The following is a 20,962-nucleotide window of genomic DNA, read 5'->3' as shown; positions in this document are numbered from 1 at the left end:
CTGCGCCGAGTCCGCGCCCGTCGCGGGCCCCCCGCCGCCCCCCCGCCGGCGCCGCCGCGGTCGGAGCGGAGCGGGCGCGGGCGCGCGCGCGGCGGGGGCGCGGGCGCGGGGCGCGCGGCGGCGGCGCGCAGCTCAAGTAGTTTACATTGTTGGGCGACTTTTGCAACAACTCGCCGCGCCGCGGCCTCCGCGCGCCGCCGCCGCCCCGCCGCCGCCGGCTCCCGCCGGCCGGGCCCGGCCGGCCGCGCCGGGGGCCGCCGCGCTCGCCCGCCGTCCCGCCGCCGGCCGCGGTCGCCGCCGACATGGACACCAAACATTTCCTGCCGCTCGGTGAGTGCTCGCGGGGCCGGGCCGGCGGGGCGGCGGGGCGCGTTCCCGGCCGCTCGGCCCCGCGCCCCCCTCCGCGCGGCCCTGGCCGAGTTGTTGGGGCGCCGGCCCGGGGCGGGCGGCCGGGCAACTTTTCCCGGGCCGGCCGGGGCGGGGGGCGCGGGCGCCGGGCCGCCACTCGGTCTCGGGGCGGGAGCGGGCAGCGGGCCGGCGGCGGGGCGAAGAGGGGGGCGGCTGGCGGCTGGGGAAGGGGGTCCCGCCCCGGTTCCCCCCCCCCATGCCCCCCACTTCCCGGGCTACGCCGGTCCGCCCGCGGCCCCGGGCGCGCAGCTCCAGCCGGGCTGCGTAGGGGCCGGGCCGGGGCGGGCGGAGCAACTTGTGCGCTCCCAGCCTGCGGCCGCCCTGGCACCGGGACGGCCTGTGCGCCGCCGCCCGGGCTGCCGAGGCCAGCAGGCCGCCGGCCCTGGAACGCGCGGGACCCCTCCTCCCCCGGAGCAGGGCGCGGGTGGGCAGGGTCAACGAGGGGGCCTTAGCACCGGGAGCCTCAGACCCGGGAAGGCCCCATTCCAGAAATGGGGCCCCTCACTCCGGCGCACCCGGCTGCCGTGCGGGGCGCTCTCCGGGGGGGGGGGGCTGGCCCTGCACTTGGGGGGAGGACACCTCTGAGGCGCGGAGGCTCAGTTTTCCTGTCCTCCTGCTGCCATCCCGCCCAGCGGCTTCCCTACCCCAGACTGTCCCCCCACCCCGACTCCAGGCCCTGACCCACGTAGCAGGAGGAAGGGGCTTGGCCAGGCGTCTCCCCCCTACCCCCCCGCGGCCGCTGCCCTCCCTGGGGTTTGGGAGCCAGTGAGAGGCAGGGAAGGGGGGAGGGGGTGGGGAGACTTTATGAACGAGCGCCGGGAAGGATATTAATTTGGTGGTGGGGCCGGCAGCCAGGCTGTGAGGGTGGGTGAAGGATCTGTGCTGAATGGAAATTCAAACAGCTGATTATGAATGAAACCCCTCGGTCAGTCGTCCCTCCTGCCTGCACGCCCCCCTGCAGCCTGGGGCGCAGTTTGGCCACCAGGTTGGCAGCCAGAACCCGGCACAGCTGTGGGAACGTTTGCTGAGACTGGGAGGTGGCGGGGAGCCAGCAGGTGCCCCCCAACCCCGGGTGTCAGGGTGAGGATTTGAGCACCCCAGCCACCCCCCCCCCCCACCTCACAAACAGGGCACGCTGCAGGGACACTGGGATACGGGTGGTCAGATCTGGGAACACCCCCTCTCTGCCTCTAAGGTGATGACTTCTGCAGGCGCCAAGCTCCTCCCAGAGCCCCCAGGGGTGGGCACTCCTGCCCATTTTGCAGACTGGCTTTGAGAAACTGAGGCCACAGTATACAAAGTGGTAGATTTTGGATCCGCACCCCTAGGTGGGTGCCTGCGTGTGGGGAAGAGAAAAGAAAGCTAAGTGTGGGGTGGCGGGGCCCCGTGTGGGCCGATGGCTCCGTTTCCCCCGTGAAAGCTTTGCGCGCTCGCACGCACACAGAGCTAGGCCCTCCCGGAGGGTCCTTTTTGGAACAAGAATGCTCCGCTCTGTCTTGGCTCCCCGCCCCCGACGTGGCAGGGCCCTGGCTGGGTACTGGGAGCAGGAAAGGTCTGGGTCTCTGACGTCCTGGGAGGGTCCTGGGACTTGACATGTGCAGGGCCCAGGTCGCAGGATTGCCATGCTGGAGTCCCCCCCGAAGAGGCGAGGTCCTGCCTCTGAGCCCTGGCCCCGGGAACCTGGACGGGTTCCTCAGAGACTCAGGCTTCGCCTCCACCAGGCTGGTCGCCTGCCCAGCAGTCCCAGCCCCAGGCTTGAGTGGAGAGTCCTGGGCTCTGATGACATTTTATTTGTTTTCTGAGCTGTGGCCTGCTCTGAAGTGTAGTGGGGTTGAAGGCCCGTTGAAGCAGTTACTTGCCCAGGCTCTTTTGTAAACACAGCCTGATCCTTCCTGGGGGTGAGTTTCAGAAGGCCCCGCGCACTCGTCCGGGGCCCGGCTGGCACCCTAGGTCAGCCCTGCGCTGCTGGGAAGGCTGACCCACCTGCCTCTTTCACGTGTCGGGCCCTGGGCAGAGAGGGCCTCTCCAGGCTTGGCGGGTCTGGGCACTTGGCCGTCATCTCCCTGGGTGTCCCCCAGCTACTGCCCGCTGAACTCCCTGGTGAGGGCAGGGACGAGCCCAGGGTACAGATACTGGTGCTGGTAGGTGGCCCAGGGCAGCCCCTGCTTCCTGCCCCTGCCCCTCGGTGCCCCCCACACCCATGGAGGAGGCCTGCATTGGCACCCACCCGGGCGGTGGGGCTAGAAGGCCGGGCCTGCACAGGCGGCCAGAGGTCTCAGGCCTGGCCAGACCCTGCTGGGCTGGTAGTGGCTCACTTGCCTGGGGGGATGGGGCAGCCAGTAGCAGAGTGATAAGCCCCCTCAGCCATTCTCTGGGGGACTCTCAGGGACCCGAGTGAGCTGGGAGCCCTGGTGAGGGGCTTCTGGTAACATCAGGGCCCCGAGGGACCCAAAATAGAGCACATTCCGGGGCCTCCCGAAATAACAGGGTCACATGACTCTTGGGAGGCTGGGCTTGGAGTCCGGGCTTGGAGTCCGGCCTGCTGAGGCAGTGCTGTCTAGGCCTGGGCACTGCCGACTGTTGGGGCGTTTGTTTTGGTAAACTCCGGAGGGGGCTCTGTTTGTTGACAGGAGAAGTGTCAGGGCGAGAAAAACAGCCCTCGGTGCGGCCTGACCGTGGCCGAGGCCTTGCGGCCTGCGTACTTGCCTGCATCTAGCTGTCGTGCCTGGGCCCGGCGTGCACCCCTGACCCCCTCTGCCCAGACGTGGGTGGAATGGGCTGGCCCCAGGAAGGGCCGTGCTGGGAGCGCCGTCGGCCGGGAGCTAGGGTTAGGCAGGGTTGAGCCAGTAGACTTGCTCACACAGGGGCGGCTGCTGGGGAGTTTGGGTAGTGTTTCCAGCTGTGCGTGTCCTTCAGGGCCTGCGGGGAACTGAACCTCCTCCAGGAAGCCCTCTACCTGCTCTCCCTGGCCCCCACCTCACTCCCTCTGTTTCCTCTCCTGGGAGGGAGGAGGGGGGGGCTGTGGGACTGTGCGGGCACAGAGTGGGTGATGGGGCGGGGCCGGGTGCCCGTGCCAGGGGCTTGGGCGTCAGGAGAGTGGCCCCGTGGTGATTCCAGGCGGGCCAGACTTGGGCAGCACAGAGGTGGCGTGGGGGGGGGGGGGGTCTTAAAAGCCTCTAAAGGCCCAGACCCCGTGGAGCCTCCCACAGAGTTCTAGCATCTTGGGCCTCGTGGCTCTTGCCACCACGGTGTGTTTTAGGGCCGTGGTCTCGAGTGGCGAGGGAGGCCCGTCCTCTGGAAGGGGCTCCTGGGCCCAGCTCAGCTGCTCTCCACTAGACACAGAGCAGGGGCCACTGAGCCGGCCCAGTCTGGGCGCCGTCATCGGGCTGAGGCTTTGTAAGCCTAGACCTGCTCCTTCCCTTCTCCACTGGCTCCAAGTGTGTCTTCCGTTGTGGGCTTTGGTGGCTGGGGCTTTGAGGTGTCCATTCCCGTGGGAACTGGCCACCGGTGGTGCTGGGGATGGGGAAGGGGTCCGGGCCCTCAAACCCTGTGTGTGTGGACTCAGAGCCTGGGCGGCTGGTGGGCTGGTGCCCCTTTGGGGATCCCCTTCCAGACCTTTGTCCGGATACTCATTAAGCGTGTTGATTTGAGGGACGCTTTGGAGGGCGGGGTGGGGAGAGCTGGTCCCGCCTGTACATTCCCTCCTGTGTGCGGCCCTGCCCGCAACATTTATGTTCTGTGCGATGCAGTTCCAGCCCCCTCCCCTCCCTCTCCTCCTCCCCCTCCTATCACGCCGCTCTGTCACTTGCTCCCCACGCCTGCTCTCTCTGCAACGACCCGACCGTCCCTGGGGGTGGGAGGGACCAGGAGCAGCACCTTCGTGGGGGTCCGTGTCCTGTTGCCGGGCTGGTGGTCATGCGCCAGGGGTCCGGTCCTCTCTTTGCCATGTGTGTGCGTGGGGCCTGCCTGCCTGTCTTTCAAGCCTCAGCATGCATCTGTAAAATGGACGTGGGTGCTGGGGAAGGCAGCCCGTTTCGTCCTGACGGCCCCTCTTCGACGGTGAGGTCTGTGGCCAAGGGCCCCACGGGATTTCTGCCTGGGTCAGGGCGGGCCCGGGCCTGGAGAGCTGGATCACACAGGACCCCGGAGCAGAGACCGCGGCCGGTGCTCTCAAGTGCAGGCAGCAGACGCGGAAGGGAGGGCCGCCCCCGGCCTCCGTGAGTTGAGTGAGCACTGTGGCCCCTCTGCCGGGCGCCTTCACCCCCGGCCCTCTCCTGGAGGCCCCCAGCAGGCGGGTGGGGCAGCGGACACGCGGGCACCCCTCCCCGTCCTCCCATCCTGGCGCGAGGCATTCTGAGGCTCACGGTTGTGCCCGGGGCCGCACGCACGGGGAGATCGCACCCTGGAGTTACAAAGCAGTTATGGTGCTTGGCAGTTGAGCGAGCGCGAAATGGGGCAGAAAGCAGCTAGATGAGATTGGCGCGGCCGGGGGGGGCGGGGCGCACACGAGCGTGCAGGGCCTGGATGTGTGCACGCTCACGCTCACATTCTCCCTGTCAGGTGGCTCTGGCCCTCGCAGCTGGGCCCTGCCCGGTGCTCCACCAGGAGGTGTTACGTGTCCCTGAGATCTGTGTCCCCGCATCCCTACATCTCTGGGTCTCTGTGCCCCTGGGTGAGCGAGGGGGCCGCTGGGGGCCTGATTTCCTCATCTCTAGAAGCCAGACGGGCCTCCGTGGTCCCTGCCCACCCCGTTTGTCTAAATCTCTCCCAAGTTCTGGGCCCTGGGCTGCCCCTTTCGAGGGTGCTGATGGCTCCAGTCTTTGGGCACCTGCTGTGTACTTGGGACTTGATTTTCAGGACCTCATGGAGGCTGCAAGGAGGCAGGCCCACTGAGCACATGGGGAAATTGAGCTCTCCCATGAGGGCTGACGTGGCCTTTGCTGGGCCTCTGGGTCAGGACCGTTCCCCAGGATTGGGAGTGCTGTTCCCTCAGGCCTCTTGACCGTCAGGTAGCATTTTCAGAAGACGCTTGCGTCCCGGGGCCCGGATCTGTGCCCCGACTGGGCTGCCTAGGAGCTCTGTTACGGATCTTGGGCCCACAGGTGAATGAGTGCTCTGTTCTGTGGGACTTGGGGGAGGACTGAAACTTCGCTATGTCCCTTCTGTCCCCTTGTACCCACTGAAGGCTCTCTGGGCAGCAGAGACCCCCCCGATCCTCATCCAGGGTTGTCCTTGGTGGAGGTGGGGCAGGATCGGGGCTGTTGATGGGCCAGAAAGCTGTGGGTGGGGTCGGCAGCCAGAGGCACAGCCTGAGGACCCCTGTGGCCCGGTGCCCGCCTCCTCACCCCGCCAGGACTGAGCTGTCCAGGAACAAATTCCTGAGGGAGCTGCATGGTGATCGCTGGGCTAGAATGGCCACACCGGGCCTCCGGGGCAGGGCGGGGCCTTGGTTGTCTCTGTGATCACCATTGCCCTCACACACACTCACACACGTAAAGTACGTGTGCACGGAGACTCATGTGCATACACGCACACACGAACACGGGCATGTGCACACACGCGTATGAACCCCCGTGTGCACGCATGCCTGCGCACACACAAACACACACGTATGCACGCACAGGTGCGTACCCACAGATGCACACTTGCACACACCCGCCAACACGCGTTTATACGCACGCGTGCACATGCACACACACGCGCGCTCACTCAAATGCAGGCACACGTGCACACGCCGGGCCTTGCCGCCTATCCTAACAAAGTCTCCACGAGCTTTTCCTTAGGGGGACCCAGGCCTGCTGGCTGGCCTCGGTCCGCACGGCACCTGGGGCGTACCTGCTGGGTGCTGGCCTGTCCTGCCGTCCCACCGGGGTGGGCCTGAGGAGCAGAGGGCAGGCAGAGTTTCCTGTTGGAGCTGGTCCCTGTCGTGAGTCTGGACGAGAGGCGGCCTTGCAACAGGTGGCAAGGGGAGGGGACTCCAGGTGGCAGGGACAGCCCAGACAAAGGCCCGAGGCCAGTCCTCTGGGCCTGCGTGGCTGCAGCTGGGAGAGATGGTGCCTTGTGAAAGGAGACGGCATGTCACGTGTCCCGGCGAGGGCCTGGGATGCAGGTAGGTGTGTGGGGGCCCGGGGCCACGGGGCACCATGGGCATGGTGATGTTTGCAGCTGGAATTAGGCGTCCAGCTCTGTGCAGAGGGTGGGCCGGAGGCAGGCCGGGGCTGGAAGGAGGAGGGGTCCCAGGTGGGCCTGGAACCTGACGTGGCAGGTGTGGGCTGCTGACCTTGCCCTGGCCGGGCCGCCCCGAGTAGCAGCCTCCTGAGGGTCAGGCCAGGCCTCTGGGCTGGCTGCGGGTCTCTCTGCCTTCCCCTGGTCATGGGGTTGGGAGAGTGGTTGTCTCCCTCCCCACCCCTGCTCCCCTCCTTCCGGGCCCTGGGGCCCTTGGCCTGTCCTTCAGGGGCAATGCTCTCCAGCCTGTGCTCCCTGCCCCACGTTAACTGAGATGTCCCAGGGCCTGGGGTGCTAGTGGGGCTCTGGGAAAGAGGATGAGACACTAGGGTGGTCAAGAGGGCTCAAGCCCAGTCCCGGAAAAGGAGTCAGGCCCAGGGTACCCGATCAAGTTGAGGGGATGGGGTGACCATGGCGGGCAGGTGGCCGGGCCTCGTGGGTTCAGAGCAGGTACCCGAGGGCCATGTTGGGACTGGCCTTGGGGCCGAGGAATGGGACACTGGGAGGCTTTTATGGGGCTGGAGCCCCTGGGGCCTCAGTGTGAGGCATTACCTCCAGGTCCCCTCCTGAGATGTTCACAATTGGCCCTTGGCTCTGAGTTCCTGAGGACTCTACCTCTGCTAGCTGGGGCTGGGGGTGAAAAGGGGAACCCTTGGTCTGAGACCCTGCTCCTGGGGTGACTGAGGGCCTGGCCCTAGCCTCTCTGTACCTCCGTGGGCCCATCTGAGCAGCGGTGGTTTCCAGCCGTGCCTCGGTTTCCCTGAGGTGCTTGGGGCGCAGTGCTGGTGGCGATGGGCCTCAGGAGAGGGGAGACAAGAGAAGGGGAGAGCGCGTTGGGCCTGGGCCAGGCGGCGTGTAAATCCTGCAGCGCAGCGGATAAACCCGTGGAGTTCAAAGCCGGGCCCGGGTGCGGCCGCCCGGCTGTAATGAGGTTACTGATTCAACAGGCTTCCTGGTGCTGCGGCCCAGAACCGAGGGAGGCTGGGAAGCCCCGGGGAGGGATCTAAGTATCCCATAATTGACCAATTTAGCTTAAGTGTCCGCACCGGCCCCGGGCAGAGGTCAGGCGGTGACAGCCCAGGTGGCCCGAGTCGCCGCGCTCGCGGGCTCCCGATGGACGGCCGCCTCGTCCGAAGCTCTGGGGAGTAGGGGTGCGTCAGGCCTGGCTGGTGCTGTGCCCCCCGCCTGGACACCCCCCGCCCCCCGCGCTGTCTGTGGCGTCTGCCCTAAAGTCGCGTCCTCAGCCGTGGCCTTCTGGAGGCCCGCGTGTTGCCCCAGCCTGAGCCGGTTTGTGCGCAGAGTGCAGTGCGGCGTGCTGGGCGCTCGGGCCCCGCCGTCCGGTTCCCGGCCCTTGGCCCTGCCGTTCCCCCGTGCCCATCGCGGGGTCATCGTGCTGCCTCGTGGGGACCCGGGAGGGTGAGCCGGCTCGGTGCGCACGGGGGACTAGAGGCCGCCTGCTGTGGGCTCCTGACGTGCTGGCCGCCCACCCCGCCTTCCGTGGTCCCCGAGGCTTCCTGAGAGCAGGGCCCTTTCAGGCGTGTGCAGTCACGCGGCCCCCGGCACGGGGGTCCAGGCAGCGCCCGGCTGATTCAGGACCAGGACGGAGAAGACCCCGCGACTGACCGTCGGTGGCAGCTGGATTCCCACGCTGTGTGGGCCGCACCCAGTGTCCTGGCGAGGGGCTGGGGGGGTGGGTCCGGCCCCCGCTCTCCAGTGAACCCAGGCCCGCTTTGCTGCGGGACCCGCTTTGCTGGTTGGTGGCCCCTCAGAGGCGGGGCTGGGCACGGGCAGCGTTGGCCAGTGACCGTCGGGGTGACAGCGGTGGCCGCCGTGGGGGCCACGTCCTGAGCCGTGTTCCCGCTCAGCCGTGTCCGTGCCCGTGCGTGGGGGCTGTTTCGTCTGTATTCTGCAGTGGAGGTTTCAGGCTCGGGAAGGTTGGCCCCGAAGGCTAACTCTGGGGTCTGAGGCCAGGCGGGTGTCCTTCCCTGGGACAGTTGGTGCCCACCTGGTACCCCCTGTGGCTTGGCTTTGTCCAGAACAACTTTGGGGTGCTCCCGGCGGAGGCTGTGGCTGCCGCTCTCTGGAGGGGTGCTGGGTGGGGGGCGTCCCTGGAGCCCCCTTGTCTCAGCCCGCTCGGGTGGGCGGCTGGTCGCCCACCCTGCCTCCTCGGGGCCCAAGAGCCGCTTCCTGCAGAGGTGCGGCGCAGGGCTGGGGTGGGCGGTGCCGTGCTCCCCGAACCGGCTTGCTGCATGCCTGGGCAGGCGCCTTCTTCCTTCTTGGCCTCGGTTTCCCTGGGCTTCTCTGGCTGCCAGAGGCTTCTGCCCTTCCCTCCTGGCACCTTGGCCTTGTTCCCGTAAGCTCATGGCCGTCTGATTGGGGCGTCACAGCTGTGGACCAGCTTCTCCGGAACTGGCTCTGTGCCCTCCCTGGGCCGAGGGGGACGGGCCCCGGGCTGGGGGTGGGCTGCCCGTGAGCTGGGAAGCGTGGGCTCTGAGCTGGCTAGGGTGGGGCTCTGGTTCTGAGCTGGGAGAGTTAGGGCAAAACACTTCGGGGTGAGCTGCTCGTAATGGGGAAATGGTGAGCCTTAGGAATGGCTGGGCATCGTAGGGGGCGGCGGGGGCATGCTGTCACCACCCGAGGCCAAGCCAGGCTCTTCTTGGGCTCTGACCTCCCCTGCCTGGAACACTCCATGGCTCCCCATTGCCCCCAGCATGGAGGCCAGGCCTCTGCTCAGTGTCGCGTGACTCCGTAGCCCCTCCGGCCTCATGAAGCACCACTCCTTCCTCGCCTTCTCGTGTTTGTAGCTTGCTGGCGAAGGCCGTCCTGTGTGAGGAGTGAGTGCCAGCTCTGAGGTGGGGGCTGTGTGGCCCTGGGTTGGCAGATTTGCCTGTCTGGCCTTCAGTTTCCTCACCTGTAAACCGCCTGGGGAGGCTTCACGGAAAAGGTACTGTTGTAGTTGGGTTTTGAGGCACGAATAGGAGTTTGCTGGGTAGGCTTGGGAAGGGAGTCCAGGTAGAGAGAAGGGGTGGACTCTCCCTGGGGATTTCTGGCTCCAGCCAAGGGTGTGGGGAGGGGATGCCTGTGTGGACGGGCGTTCTCCCTGGAGAACTTCGGAAGGATCTGACTGCGTGGCCGGGCCGCTGCGGCTTGCCCCTTGCTGGCTGGGTTACAGGTCTGTCTGTGCTGGTGAGGAACCATGGGAGCATTGGTTTGGGGGGGGAGGGGTTGGTCAGCTGGTCTGGGAATAATTAACCCCGTGAGGAGTCAAGGGTGGCGGTAGGCCTGGCTCTCACCTGGTGGACCCCGTTCCGGCTGTAGGCAGCCCCTCGGAGCTGGGTGCCCGCTGGCCTCATGTCCCCTCTACCTCCAGGCCCTGACATGTCCCTGTCTGGAGCATGACCCATGCTGGCCCACCGCGTGTTACACCAGCTCAGAGCTCTGGTTCCTGGGGTGAGTGGCCGTTGCCGCGTCCCTCTCCGGGTGGAGGTGCCGGGGGTCCCTTCCCCACCCCGCCTGGCCGTCCCCGTATCCCTGGTCCACCTCCGCGGTGCCCCCTGCTGCACGCCTGCCCCTTCCCCCGTGGCAGCTAGGTGTCATTTCCCGGGGGCCTCCTGCGTGAGCGCTGCCTGGAAGAGAAAACCGATGGGGCCAGAGTCCACGGGAGGTGGCTCACCCCACCCCTGCTCCTGGACTTTCTGCCTAGGACCAAGGTCGGGAGGAGGGCTGGGAGGTGGGGACCACAGGCATTGGGTGCGTGACCCCTGGGGCAGGGCAGTGCTGGCTTTGGCCTTCCTGGGCCCAAATGGGGGGTCAGCCAGGGGAGGGCAGCCGGGACCTCCCTCTTCCTCCTTCTGTCTCGGGGATACAGGGTCAGGGTACCAGTCCTCCTGAGCTGCGGGGCCCGCCTGCCCCCAAGGCTGGGACCCCAGGGAGCCTTACCCCCGAGAGGCTGACCCCTTGAGACCGGGGGCCCCGGGGGACGGGTGGCCCGCCTGCCTGTCCCGTTCCGGCTCTGCCACGTGAACTCTGTGACAGGGAGCATGTTACTTCCTCCCTCTTTATCTGGGTTTCCTCGTTTGTCAAATGGAAGGAAGGATGTTGGGGCCGGAGGTGGGAAGTGTGGCGGCTGGCGGCTGCTCCCGGCCGGGACCCTTGGCAGCCGTGCTGCCTGGGAGCGGCTCTGCCCCCCGCGGGTCCCCGGCCCGCGGAGCGTCCCTCCTCATCCGTGGGGTGGCTTCTGGTCCCGTTTGCGGCTGAAGCCACGGTGCCAGGCGCTGCCCGGCCTTGCGAAATGTTTGTTGATTGAATTAGTGCTTCCCGCAGGTGCCTCCCCTGCCCTCTGCCCTTCAGAGAGGTGGTGGGGGGAGCCTGCCCCTCACGAAGTTGACTTTCACAGTTGCTGCTGTGGCGCGAATCACTCTTTTTCCGGGGTCTGCTGGCTGTCGAGGGAGGGGGGGTCCCGTTGTGTGTAGCCTGGGAGGGGGACAGGGAGAGGCCGGACAGTGGGCCAGGCCCCTGCCCTGGAGGGTCCCCCGGGCACCCTTGAGGGAGCCTGCGGCCGTGTGCGTTCCTGCCCACGGGGCGAGCCCCCCGGTGGACCCCCATGGATGCCAGCCGCTGCCCGCTGCCGGGGAGATCTTGGGTTTCCCGTGGGCCCAGATGCGCAGATGCATGTGTGGAAGGCCCCTCAGCCCCACATGACCAGCCGTGTCGGGACCTGGTTCCTTCCTCTGCTGCTCGGCACGTCTTGTTGAAACTGGGTCGTGGGGGGTGGGGGGGGGGAGGGGATTAAGGCCTGGCCAAGAGGTCCGGAGCAAATCTCTCGCCTGCCTGCTGTTCTTGTCTGTTCGTCTGACTGGCTGTGTGTCCATGGACATCTGGCCCCCCTGGGGAGGCAGAGTTGAGTGAGGCCCATCCCCCGATGGGGTCAGAGAACAGGGAGGGACCCAGTGCTGCCAGTCGACAGCGGGTCACCTTGGGCCCGATGTTTAAAGCCTTTCGGGGCCTCGGTTTTCTTGTCTGCAAAGTGGGGCTGATGGTGTGTCAGGGCAGGTCGCCTGGAGTGAGAGTGGAGCTGAGGTCGACTGGCCTGATGTGATCCCTGCTCTCCTTCTGGGGAAGGAGATGGTGTGAGTGTGGTAGGAAGAGGTACCGAGGGCAGGCGGGGCACAGGAGAAGTGTTACCAGCCTGCCCTGGTGTTTGGTGGGTTGGGCCCTGTGAGTTGGGTCGTGAGGGATGAATAGGAGTTTACCTGCGAGAGGTCAGTTTCTGTATCTTCAGATGTGCACGCGAGCTTTGTTTTGTCAGGGGCCACCCCAGAGCGCCCGTGTGGCTACAGCCAAGCGGAGCAGGGGGAGCTGGCATCAGAGGGCACGGGGGAGGCTCTGCGTCCTCTGCCTCCAGGGACTTGGAGCCAGGGGAGGCTCCTGGGCCAGGGAGGGCGGCATCTGGCCTGTGCTTCCTAGGAGGCTCTGCCGCTGTGTGAGGAGCGGGGCCGGAGCGCAGGGCGGGGGAGCCTAGCCAGGCGGCCGTGGTCTCGGGGCTCTTGGCCCGAGTGCCTGAAAGAATGATGTGCCTTCTACCAGACGAGGAGAGCGGTAGAGGGGGCAGGTCTGGGGGGCGGTCGGGTTGTTGGCCGGGGAGGTGTTCTGACCCCCGGGAGAGGTCAGGCAGTGGCTGTGCGGGCCCGCAGTGCAGGGGAGAGGCCCGGGCTGTGGTGGGCGGTGCCCCAGGGGGTCGGCAAGCCCGGGCGGCGGGAGGGGGTACCCGGAGGGGCGGTCCTGAGCCCAGCCGGGGTGGGGCCCCCCCGGGCTGCCCCTGCAGGGAGAGGTGCTGTTTGCGCCGGGCTTTGGAGGCGGGACCCCCCCTCCCCTTTCCCTTTCATTTCTCGGCACCTGCTGGGGAGTTGCATCTGTGGCCGCAGAGCTGCAGTGGCCTCTTCCTAGAGGCAGCCCCCCCCGGCCCCACACTGAGGAGGGGTGCGGAGATGTGCTGGGACTTCCCTCCGCGCCGGCGGGGCTCCCGTGGCTCGTCCCCTCTGCCCCCAGCCCAGGGTCTCTGCTCTTTGATGGCCCGTTGGAAGAATGTGGCAGCCGTCGCGAGAGAGGTTGTTTCCGCCCCCCCCCCGCCCCCACCCCCGCTGCAGCTGGGGGGCCCCGCCGGAGTGTGGCGCGTCCTGGGTCACCGGGCTGGACACCGGGTCCCCCTGCACCGCACCCGGCACGCTCCTCGCCGGGCGCCTCTCTGGCGCGTGCCGGGAGGGCCAGCCCCAGGCACCTGAGACGCGGGAGGACTGTCCTGGGCCGCGGCCACCTGAGCCCAGGCAGCTGGGCAGTGCGGAGCACGCACCTTGGCCTCGCGGCCTGGTTTGGGTCCCAGCTTAGTGTCCGCACCTGCATGCAGGGCTCACGCTAGCTCCAGGGCGCCTGAGGGTTATAGGAGACGGGGCGCTGCAGGCCCAGTGGGGAGCACAGCCTCTCCTGGTGACCCTCCTCGGGCTGGAGGGGTGGGCGGGTCTGCGGGCCCGGCCCTCCGCCCGGAACCCACCACCGCCAGGCGGGTGATTCCTGCCGACTGCCTCTGGCTGCGTCTGGTGGAATTCAGAGAACAGGCCACGGCCGTCAGGAGTTAGGGCTGAGTCCTCCCAGCATGGGACCGCGGGCAGCGCTCGCTCCAGGTTGACCGGCCCCCAGCCCCGGCGCTATCCCTGACCCCTCCGACCAGCCCCAGGGTCACAGGGCGAGGTCACGTCTCCTTATGCCTTCGCTGGCTGCAAGTCTTGGGAGAGGCGTGCCCTCCCGAGTGCCCTCCCTGCCCACAGCCCGTCCCTGAGACCTATCTGCTCGTGGACAGTTACTGCGTGTCCTGCACTGGGCCCGAGTGGGGGAGGGGCGGCTCCGGAGCCCACGCTGACCCTGGACGTGGCCGATAAGCCGCAGAGCTTCTTATCGGAGGGGCCGGCCAGTGTCCCTCACCCCCTTGGCCATCACTACGGTCCTGCATGGAGGTCAGGCCCTGTGCCCCGTTCAGCCCGGTGGGAGGGGGGCAGGGGCCGGGCAGATCATGGCCTTGGGGTAGCGATCAGACCTCGTGGGGACCTGGGGGTGTCTCAGGGACCCCAGAGCGAGGAGATGGTCTGGCCTGGGCCTGGGCCTCCCTGCCCTGCTGACTTTCCGTCTCTGGGTGTCCACCCCTCTCCCCCCCCCCCCCCCCCAGTTTCAGAGAACAAGGAGACTGCTGTCACCACTGCCGTCCCCCTGGCTGCCTGGACCACGCTTGGTGCTTGGTGGCCCACACCAGCCAGCACCTGGGACCGCAAGCTGGGATCTGGGTCCCCAGCCCACGTGCCTGGGGCCGGTGGGCTGCTGGCGTCTCCGGCCCCAGGCTTGGCCTCAGGACCCGGCGGTCACGGGGCCCAGGGTCTACCTCTCGTCCTCCGCTCCCAGCCATGGGGGCTCCTACCCCACACTTTCCGGCAGGTGCCGAGGGTCTGTCGGCTGGAGGGTGCTGGGCAGAAAGGCCGGGATTGGGTGGAGGGCACGTTGCCCACCGCTCCGTCTTTCTTCCCCACCCCCACCCTTGGGGACCCCGTCCTTCCCAGACTCTCCTCAGGGACTAGGAGGCAGAGCCACACGGGGCAGGGGGACCTGGCAGGGTCACCCCTGTCTGGAGTCAGGGCGCGCTGCACGCGTGTGTGCGAGAACGTGTGAGTGCGTGAGCCCGTAGGAGTGTGCGTGCCTCAGTGTGCACGTGTGTGTGTGTCCCGTGTGCCCTCTGCCCCTACCTCCCGCTGGCCGGGCTGCACACGGGCTCGCCCCCGCCCCGTGGGCTGGCTCCCTCGGCGAGGGCTGACAGGTGTCTGCCGGGAGGCCGGGCCGACGTGAGCCAGGCGGGGGCTGGCGGGCGGCTGAGCTGCGCGAAGACCTGGGGTTTACTCGTGGAGGCCAGAGGATGGAGAGGGTCGGAAGCAGAGGTGTGTTCTGGGAAGCTGGCAGACCGTCGCAGGGAGGGCGCTTTGGGGCCGGCTGACGCTGGGTGAGGCTGGGCGCGTCCCCGTTAGACTTCCCTGGCCAGCCCCCCCGCCCCTGGAGCCTACGTTAGTTCCCCCCGGGAGGGGGCTGTGAGCGTCAGATCCAGTGGTGGCCCGCGAGGGCTCCTGGGAGTAACGGGGGCTGCTGGGGCCCGCCCGTGGCGCGTGCCCACTGCCGCGGGCCCAGGCTGTGGCAAGCATCGCTGACCGGGGGCCGCCCTCAGAGCCCCTTTTGAGGTCCCGCCTTGGCACCCTCGACCAGTCGGTGAGCACTGACCCAGCGGATGCCCTACTGAATGGAGCCAGTAGGGGAGGGTCCTCACAGAGCTGAGGAGGGGGAGGGGGCCGCGTGCATGAGCTGTGCCTCGGCCCAGGTGGACCCTCCTTGCCCTCTGGCTGGGTGTCTCAGCTCCAGGATCCGCTCACGGCCTTCCGGGCATCTAGGTCTATACACCCTGGAGGGCGAGCCAGTCCTGCAGGTAGGGTCAGTCGTGCTCACTTTAGTATGAACGAGCCTCGTGCCCATCCTGGACGGGCCCAGTAGGAAAGGATAGGAAGGCAGGTTTCCTCCGATTGTTCTGTGAGGACGTTTAGGTCCGATTGCCCCGTCCGTGGTGAGCTGGCGCAAGCCGGGAGCCAGGTTCAATGTCTTACTCTAGCCGGCGCTCTTATTTTCTGACTGCCCCCCTGGGGCGGTGGGGTGAGCGAGCCGATGGGGAACTGGCAGAGGGGAACACACCTGGGGGAGAACCTGGCGGAGAGGCGTGTGGGGTACCAGGACCCTTGCATGTTGTGCCTTTCTCGGTACCCAGGAGGTGGGTTTTTACCCCACGGGTGACAAGGGGGGCTCGGCTCCTTGCCCAGGGCCACTGGCTGGTTGGTGGCAGAGCTGGGGTTTGAACGGGGTTCTCGGGATTCCTCTTTGAGGCACGTCTTGGGGGCAGCTGGAGGCTGGGGGAGACATTCCTCGTCTGGGAGGGGCCCGGTTGCTGAGCCCGCCTGCCTGCCCGGTGGGGCCGTAGATGCCTTGTTTCCTACACAAACAGCCGGGGCTGGCTGGAGCAATTTTATTTTTATTTCCTATTTTTACTTCCCCGTTGGCTCTTTTTAGCAGCTCTGGGTCAGATAGGCCCCCGCCCTCCAGGCTCCACCCGGCTTCCTGGCCCGGGCCTGGGGCCTCAGAGAACATGAGTGTGTGTGGCTCCGGGTGGGGGGAGGGACTCGGGCCTTGGCTTGCACTCACTTGGCGATGGGGAGCTCACTCCCTCTCCAGACAGTTCTGTAGTGGCCCCTTTCCATCCTCTGAAACCAGCCACCGGCGGGGTTGGCGGGGGGGGGTGGGGTGTGCCTTGGTGTGTGACTCAGTCACCTCACACCCCTGCCTGGTTCTCAGCTGGAGGTTGAGGCTGGCGGTGGCCGTGACAGAGGGGAAGGCAGGACCGGTATAGGTGTGTGTGCTGGGTGGGGTGGGCTGTGGACACGTGGGTGAATAAATATGCCGTGTGCCTGCCTTGGACTGGACAGGGCGGGCCGAGGGCAGGGCTGGACTTGGCCTTGTTCAGACCGTGTCCACCAAGGGCCCTGGGCCAACCTGCTGAGAGACCGGCCATGCTGTGGGGCCAGTAAAGCACCCCCCGCCCCCAGGGTGGGGGTTGTTGGAGCATCGGAGGTGGGTGCTGCTGGCTAGGGGCCACATGGAGACCCCAGGTTAGGGGGCGACTCCCCGGGGGCTCGTGGCCCAGCCTGGGGTGAGGGGCCTTGGGGACCGTACCTGCCTGTGTGAGCACAGCTGGGTGGTGTGCCGGCATTTGCTGGATTGGGGTCCTGAACTGTGAGACCAGGCACCCGACCCTCCGTGCTCCCAGGCTGAGTGGGGCTGGGGTGCGGGACCAGCCAAGCTGTGGCCCACCAGGTGCCCAGTGCGGCCGGTGCCAAAGCCGCCGCAGGTGAGGCCTGGGCTCAGAGAGGCTGGGCAGATTCTCAAGGTCACACAGCTCGGGGTGTGGGGTGGCCAGTCCCCCGCCCTCTCCTTGTCTCCGTCAGACCAGGAAGCCGAGGCCTAGGAAGCCGGAATGCTGCTGCCACCGTCCCACGGGTGGCAGCTTGGGACCCCACCCCGTGCTGCCCGTGCCGGGCCTTCGGTGGTGGTGGTGGTGGGCGGGGGAGGGGCTTGAGGGAAGGGAGCAGGTTTACCCAGGACCTGCTGGGGGTCATGCACCAGGTGGAGGGCTGCAGCATCAGAATGGAAGGCCCGCGTGGCCCTGACGTCGGGGCGCTGCTTGCCCGGATGGGGACACGGGATACAGACGTTTGCCACACAGACAGGCCCGCCCTGCCGATGCTCGTGGTGCGAGCCGGGCCAGGTGGCCGGTGGCCGGCCGGAGAGCGGACGGGTGGGTCTGGACGGGGCTTAGGGCTCCATGGTCGGGAGGGCTGCCGGGGTGACTGATGAAGGACACAGACTTGGTGTGGGGCTGTCCGGGTCTGGCCCCGCCCCGGGGGTGCCTGCTTTGTGTCTGTCTCTCCGTCACTGGCAGTAGCGACGGGTGCCGAGCGGCCACGGGTCCCGAACTGCACCCTGCCGAGGTCCACTGGGACCCTCTGCCATCCTGAAGGGGAGGGGTGAGCTCCAGGTAGGGCCTGCGGCCCGCTTTCTGCAGGGCACAGGTGTGGTCTCCCGGGCTGACGTGGGAGCCCCAGCAGCGCTCAGGCCTGCCGCGTGGGTCTGGGGGCTTCTGGCCCCAGGAGGCAGTGGACGGACCTGCCCGGCCTCCCTCCTGGCCCTTCCTGTCCTGGCTGGCTCAGGAGAGTCCTCTGCCGAAATCCCACCGTGTGGGTGACGTGGGTGGCTCTCGCGTGCACGTGTGGGTGTCGGGACTGTTGGTGATCCCTTGATTAGAGGCCAGGAGACCGAATCCCGCAGCTGAGGCGGGTGAGGGGTGCTCCCTCCCTGGAGGGGCCCAGAGATGACAGGATTTATCCCCGCCCTGCCCTTGGGAGGTGGCGTACGTGGGCAGGGGACATCTGGACGGTGGGTCTACAGGGTGGGGGGCTCCTGGGGCCTGGGAAGCCCTGTGTGGGTAGGGTGGCCCTGGGGAGCTGGGGCAGCTGCAGTCACACCTTAGCTGTGTGGCCTGGGCCAGCATCGCCCTCTCGGGGCCTGGACTTTGTTAAAACCTGTGAAGTGGGGCAGTGACACTGGCCGTTGGGGAGGGTCCGAGTAGGGACAGACCTTCAGTTCTTGCCTGGGAGCAGGGAGGATTGGTGGCAGGGGGCCCCTCTGAACCTCGGTGTCCTCGTCTGCGGGGTGGGGAGAGGAGTTTCTCGCTCTGGGGCCCGGGCCTGGGAGGGATTGCCCGTCAGTGCCCGGTGGCACCAGGAAGGTGGGAGGCACTGGGTGTCAGGCTGGGCCAAAGTTCTCCCCTAGGAGGGGGCGGTTTCAGGGGCAGCTGGCTCCAGAACCATCCTGGGCACCAGGGATCTCCAGGGGCGGGAAGCGAGACCCGTTGCCAGGTGTGACCTTGGCATGGACTTGGGGGGTCCGTCCCCTGTGCAGTCCCCGCGGGTCTCTCCCTGTGTAGCGTCCCGGCCCCCAGCTTCAGGGAGCGAGCACTGAGCCCTGCAAGGGAGTGATTCTGGGTTGGGTTCCCCTTCTTCCGGCAAAGCAAAGAGGATCTTTCGTAACTGTGGGAAAGAGCATTTCTCCCCGAAGGCGGGCGGGGGTGGGGGCTTGGTCAGCAGATGTGACGTCCCCCACCCTCCTGCCCTCCTGCCCTCCTGCCCTCCTGCCCTCCTTCCAGCAGTGCCCTCCCGCCCTCTGCCCGTCCTCACGGCCCCACCAGGGCGGCCCAGGTCCCCCTTGGCCGGGACCTGGCGGTCTCCCGGGGGTCCCCGCTGGCAGAGCGAGCCTCTCTCTGGCCGCTCCCACCTCTGAGCCTTTGAGCAGGCCCTTCCCTCTGCTTGGCGTGCCTGCCCGGCCCCAGCTCTTCCAGCCCTGCACCCCGGTTCCAGTGAGCCTCCTCCCCCCCTTGCAGCTGGTCCCCAGACCTGAGCTGCGTGTCCCTGCCCTGTGAGGGTCCCTGCCACTGCTCCTCTGCTCCGCGCCCCGGGAGGGGATCGGGCCACGCGCGGACAAGTCTGCCTTGGCTCACCCCGCACCTCAGTTGCCCCAGCCCCAGGTGTTCCCTTCCGGCGCTGAGGAGCCAGGACGGTGTGGCTTATGGTCCTCGGGGTGGGGGGTGGCCGCTGTGGTGGCAGGGGGCCCGGAGCTGGCTCACTCAGCTGGGATCTGGCTAGTGTGCTGTAGGTGCTTGGCAGGGCCTGGGGCCAGCGGACTTGGCTTCCTGCCCACACTGCTGGAAGGGTCTGTGATTCGGGTCCCACCCCTGTGCTCCTGACTCAGCAGCCGCAGGGTAGGGGAAACCGGAGGTTTCTCCACAAAAACCCCAACCCTGGGCATCCGCCACAGGGCCCAGATTGCTCTCTCCAAGGTGGGAAGTGGGGTTGCTTCCTGCCCCCGGGTTCCCAGCAGAAGATGGGGGCTGGGGCTGGAGCCAGGGTGTCTCCCCACCCCCCGACCCCCGACTGCCTTTCCCCTGCATACCACCCTCTGTGGCTCCCCAGTGCTCACAGGAGGAAGTTCTCACTGCCTCCCGGCCTGGCTCTCCTTCTGCCCGCCCTGCCCCTCCTGCCGCCACCTGGGATACCCCTCGGTCTTCAGGAGCAAGGCTTGCTTCTGCCTCCGGGCCCCACGCCTCCTCACCTGCAAGCTTCCTGCTCTGTCCAGTGCGCACGTACGCGGCCTCCTCGGGGGGCCCTCCCGCGCTGTGTCTCCTCCGGCCCTCAGCAGCAGTGACGGCGAACCATCACCCTGGTGGTAGTGGCAGGGTGGAGCTCGGAGCCCCCTCGGCATCCGTGCTGGACCCCGTGGTCAGACGTACATGTGGAAGGGAGCGTTGAAGCCCTCTAGCGGGGCCGGCCTCCTGGGGCCTGGGGCTGCCTAGCAGGGCATTCGGGCTGGTGGTCACAGGACCTTTGCTCGAGCTCCTTGGAGAGGGTGCCTCCGGCCCCCTGAGGCTCCGTCTGCCCCAGTCCAGTGTGTGTGGTGGCTCCTCTGTCTGGACCACCGACGGAGGGTCTGCGGAGGGGAGGGACCTGGATGCGCCCCAGGGGTCATCCGTGAGTACTCGGTAGGGGGCGGTTTGGGGCCAGGGCCTCAGTTTCCACACTGTCAGGTGGGGAGACCAGCCCCCGTCGGGGTGTCTGGGGGCCCATGTCCGCACTGCCTGGGGCTGCACCTGCTCCTGGGGGTGGAGGTGCTGGGGAGGAGGTTGAGGGTTTGGGCTGAATGCAGAGACGGGGTTCCGCGGCCCCGTGGCCACCAGCGGTGGGCGCACCTCGTGCCCACCCTGGGACCGGCGTGGGGTGGCCATGCCGGGTGTGGAGCCTGGGTTTGAAGAGCTGCATTCGGGGTCTGGGCGGCCCCCCGCAAGCAGGGTCTGGTGGGTACGTGCCATTGTCACTCTGACCTCGCGTTCGGGGCCTGGCCGCGCCTGCCGGGTCTTGATTCCGTGCCTGATGGCCGCTTGAGTGCCCCCCCCCCCCCGCCCCCACGGTGCCAGCTGCCTGCTTGATCCCTTAAGGTATTTGCAAAACATGAGCTAAAACAGGTTCTTCCCCGGGGTGGGGGGTTGGCCTGTGCAAGGAGGGAGGGGACGACTGAAGCTGAAATGAATTGCGCTGCGTGGTTTTCCTCCCCCCGCCCCCCCACTCACCATCAGTGCGCGATGCGTGACGAGGGAGAGCGAAACGTAATTAGAGTCTCGACTCACTCGCTTCATTCATGACTAAATCTGGGTCAGCTCCCGGCACAGATAAGCACGAGCGGGCGCCACACGGCGGGACAGCGGCAGGGCGACCGCACCCGCTTGGTGTGCTGTGCCCAGGTGCCCCCTCCGACAGGAAGCCCTCCTCGATAACCCCCACTTGGGAGGCTCTTCCCCACCCCTGAGGCCCAGTGTCTTCTGCCTCTGGTGGTGTCTTTTCCCCACCTTCCCCGTAGGGACCAAGTTGGGGCCAGGCAGCAGCTCTGGGGGGGCACGTGGGGGCGTGATGTGCTGTCAGGGACCCCCTGCTTGCATTGACACTTGTCCCCAACCGCTTGGCCCTGATCGTGCCGTGCGTTTTAGAGCTCTCCCACGCTGGCATGGTCCTTAGGTTGGAGTCCCAACTCTGGCCCTGGCACTCGTCCCTGCTGGGGGGTGGACCAGCTGTACTGACCTGCTCTCTGTTGCTAGAAT

At 67.4% G+C, this 20,962-nt stretch overlaps 1 protein-coding gene across 1 annotated transcript in view; it reads left to right on the top strand.

Annotated features, from left to right (window-relative positions):
* The first annotated feature begins 244 nt into the window (after window positions 1-244).
* RXRA (retinoid X receptor alpha) overlaps window positions 245-20,962 on the top strand; it is a 96,216-nt gene continuing 75,498 nt past the window's right edge. The window contains exon 1 of the mRNA XM_030293541.1: window positions 245-330. Within this exon, the coding sequence (XP_030149401.1) occupies window positions 303-330 (28 nt within the window). The 5' untranslated portion in view covers window positions 245-302. The remainder of the gene's footprint in view (window positions 331-20,962) is intronic.

This window comes from Lynx canadensis, chromosome D4, assembly GCF_007474595.2.
Source record: "Lynx canadensis isolate LIC74 chromosome D4, mLynCan4.pri.v2, whole genome shotgun sequence".
Taxonomy (NCBI): domain Eukaryota; kingdom Metazoa; phylum Chordata; class Mammalia; order Carnivora; family Felidae; genus Lynx; species Lynx canadensis.
Note: the sequence above shows the minus strand (reverse complement) of the source record. Positions and strands in the feature narration are given on the sequence as shown.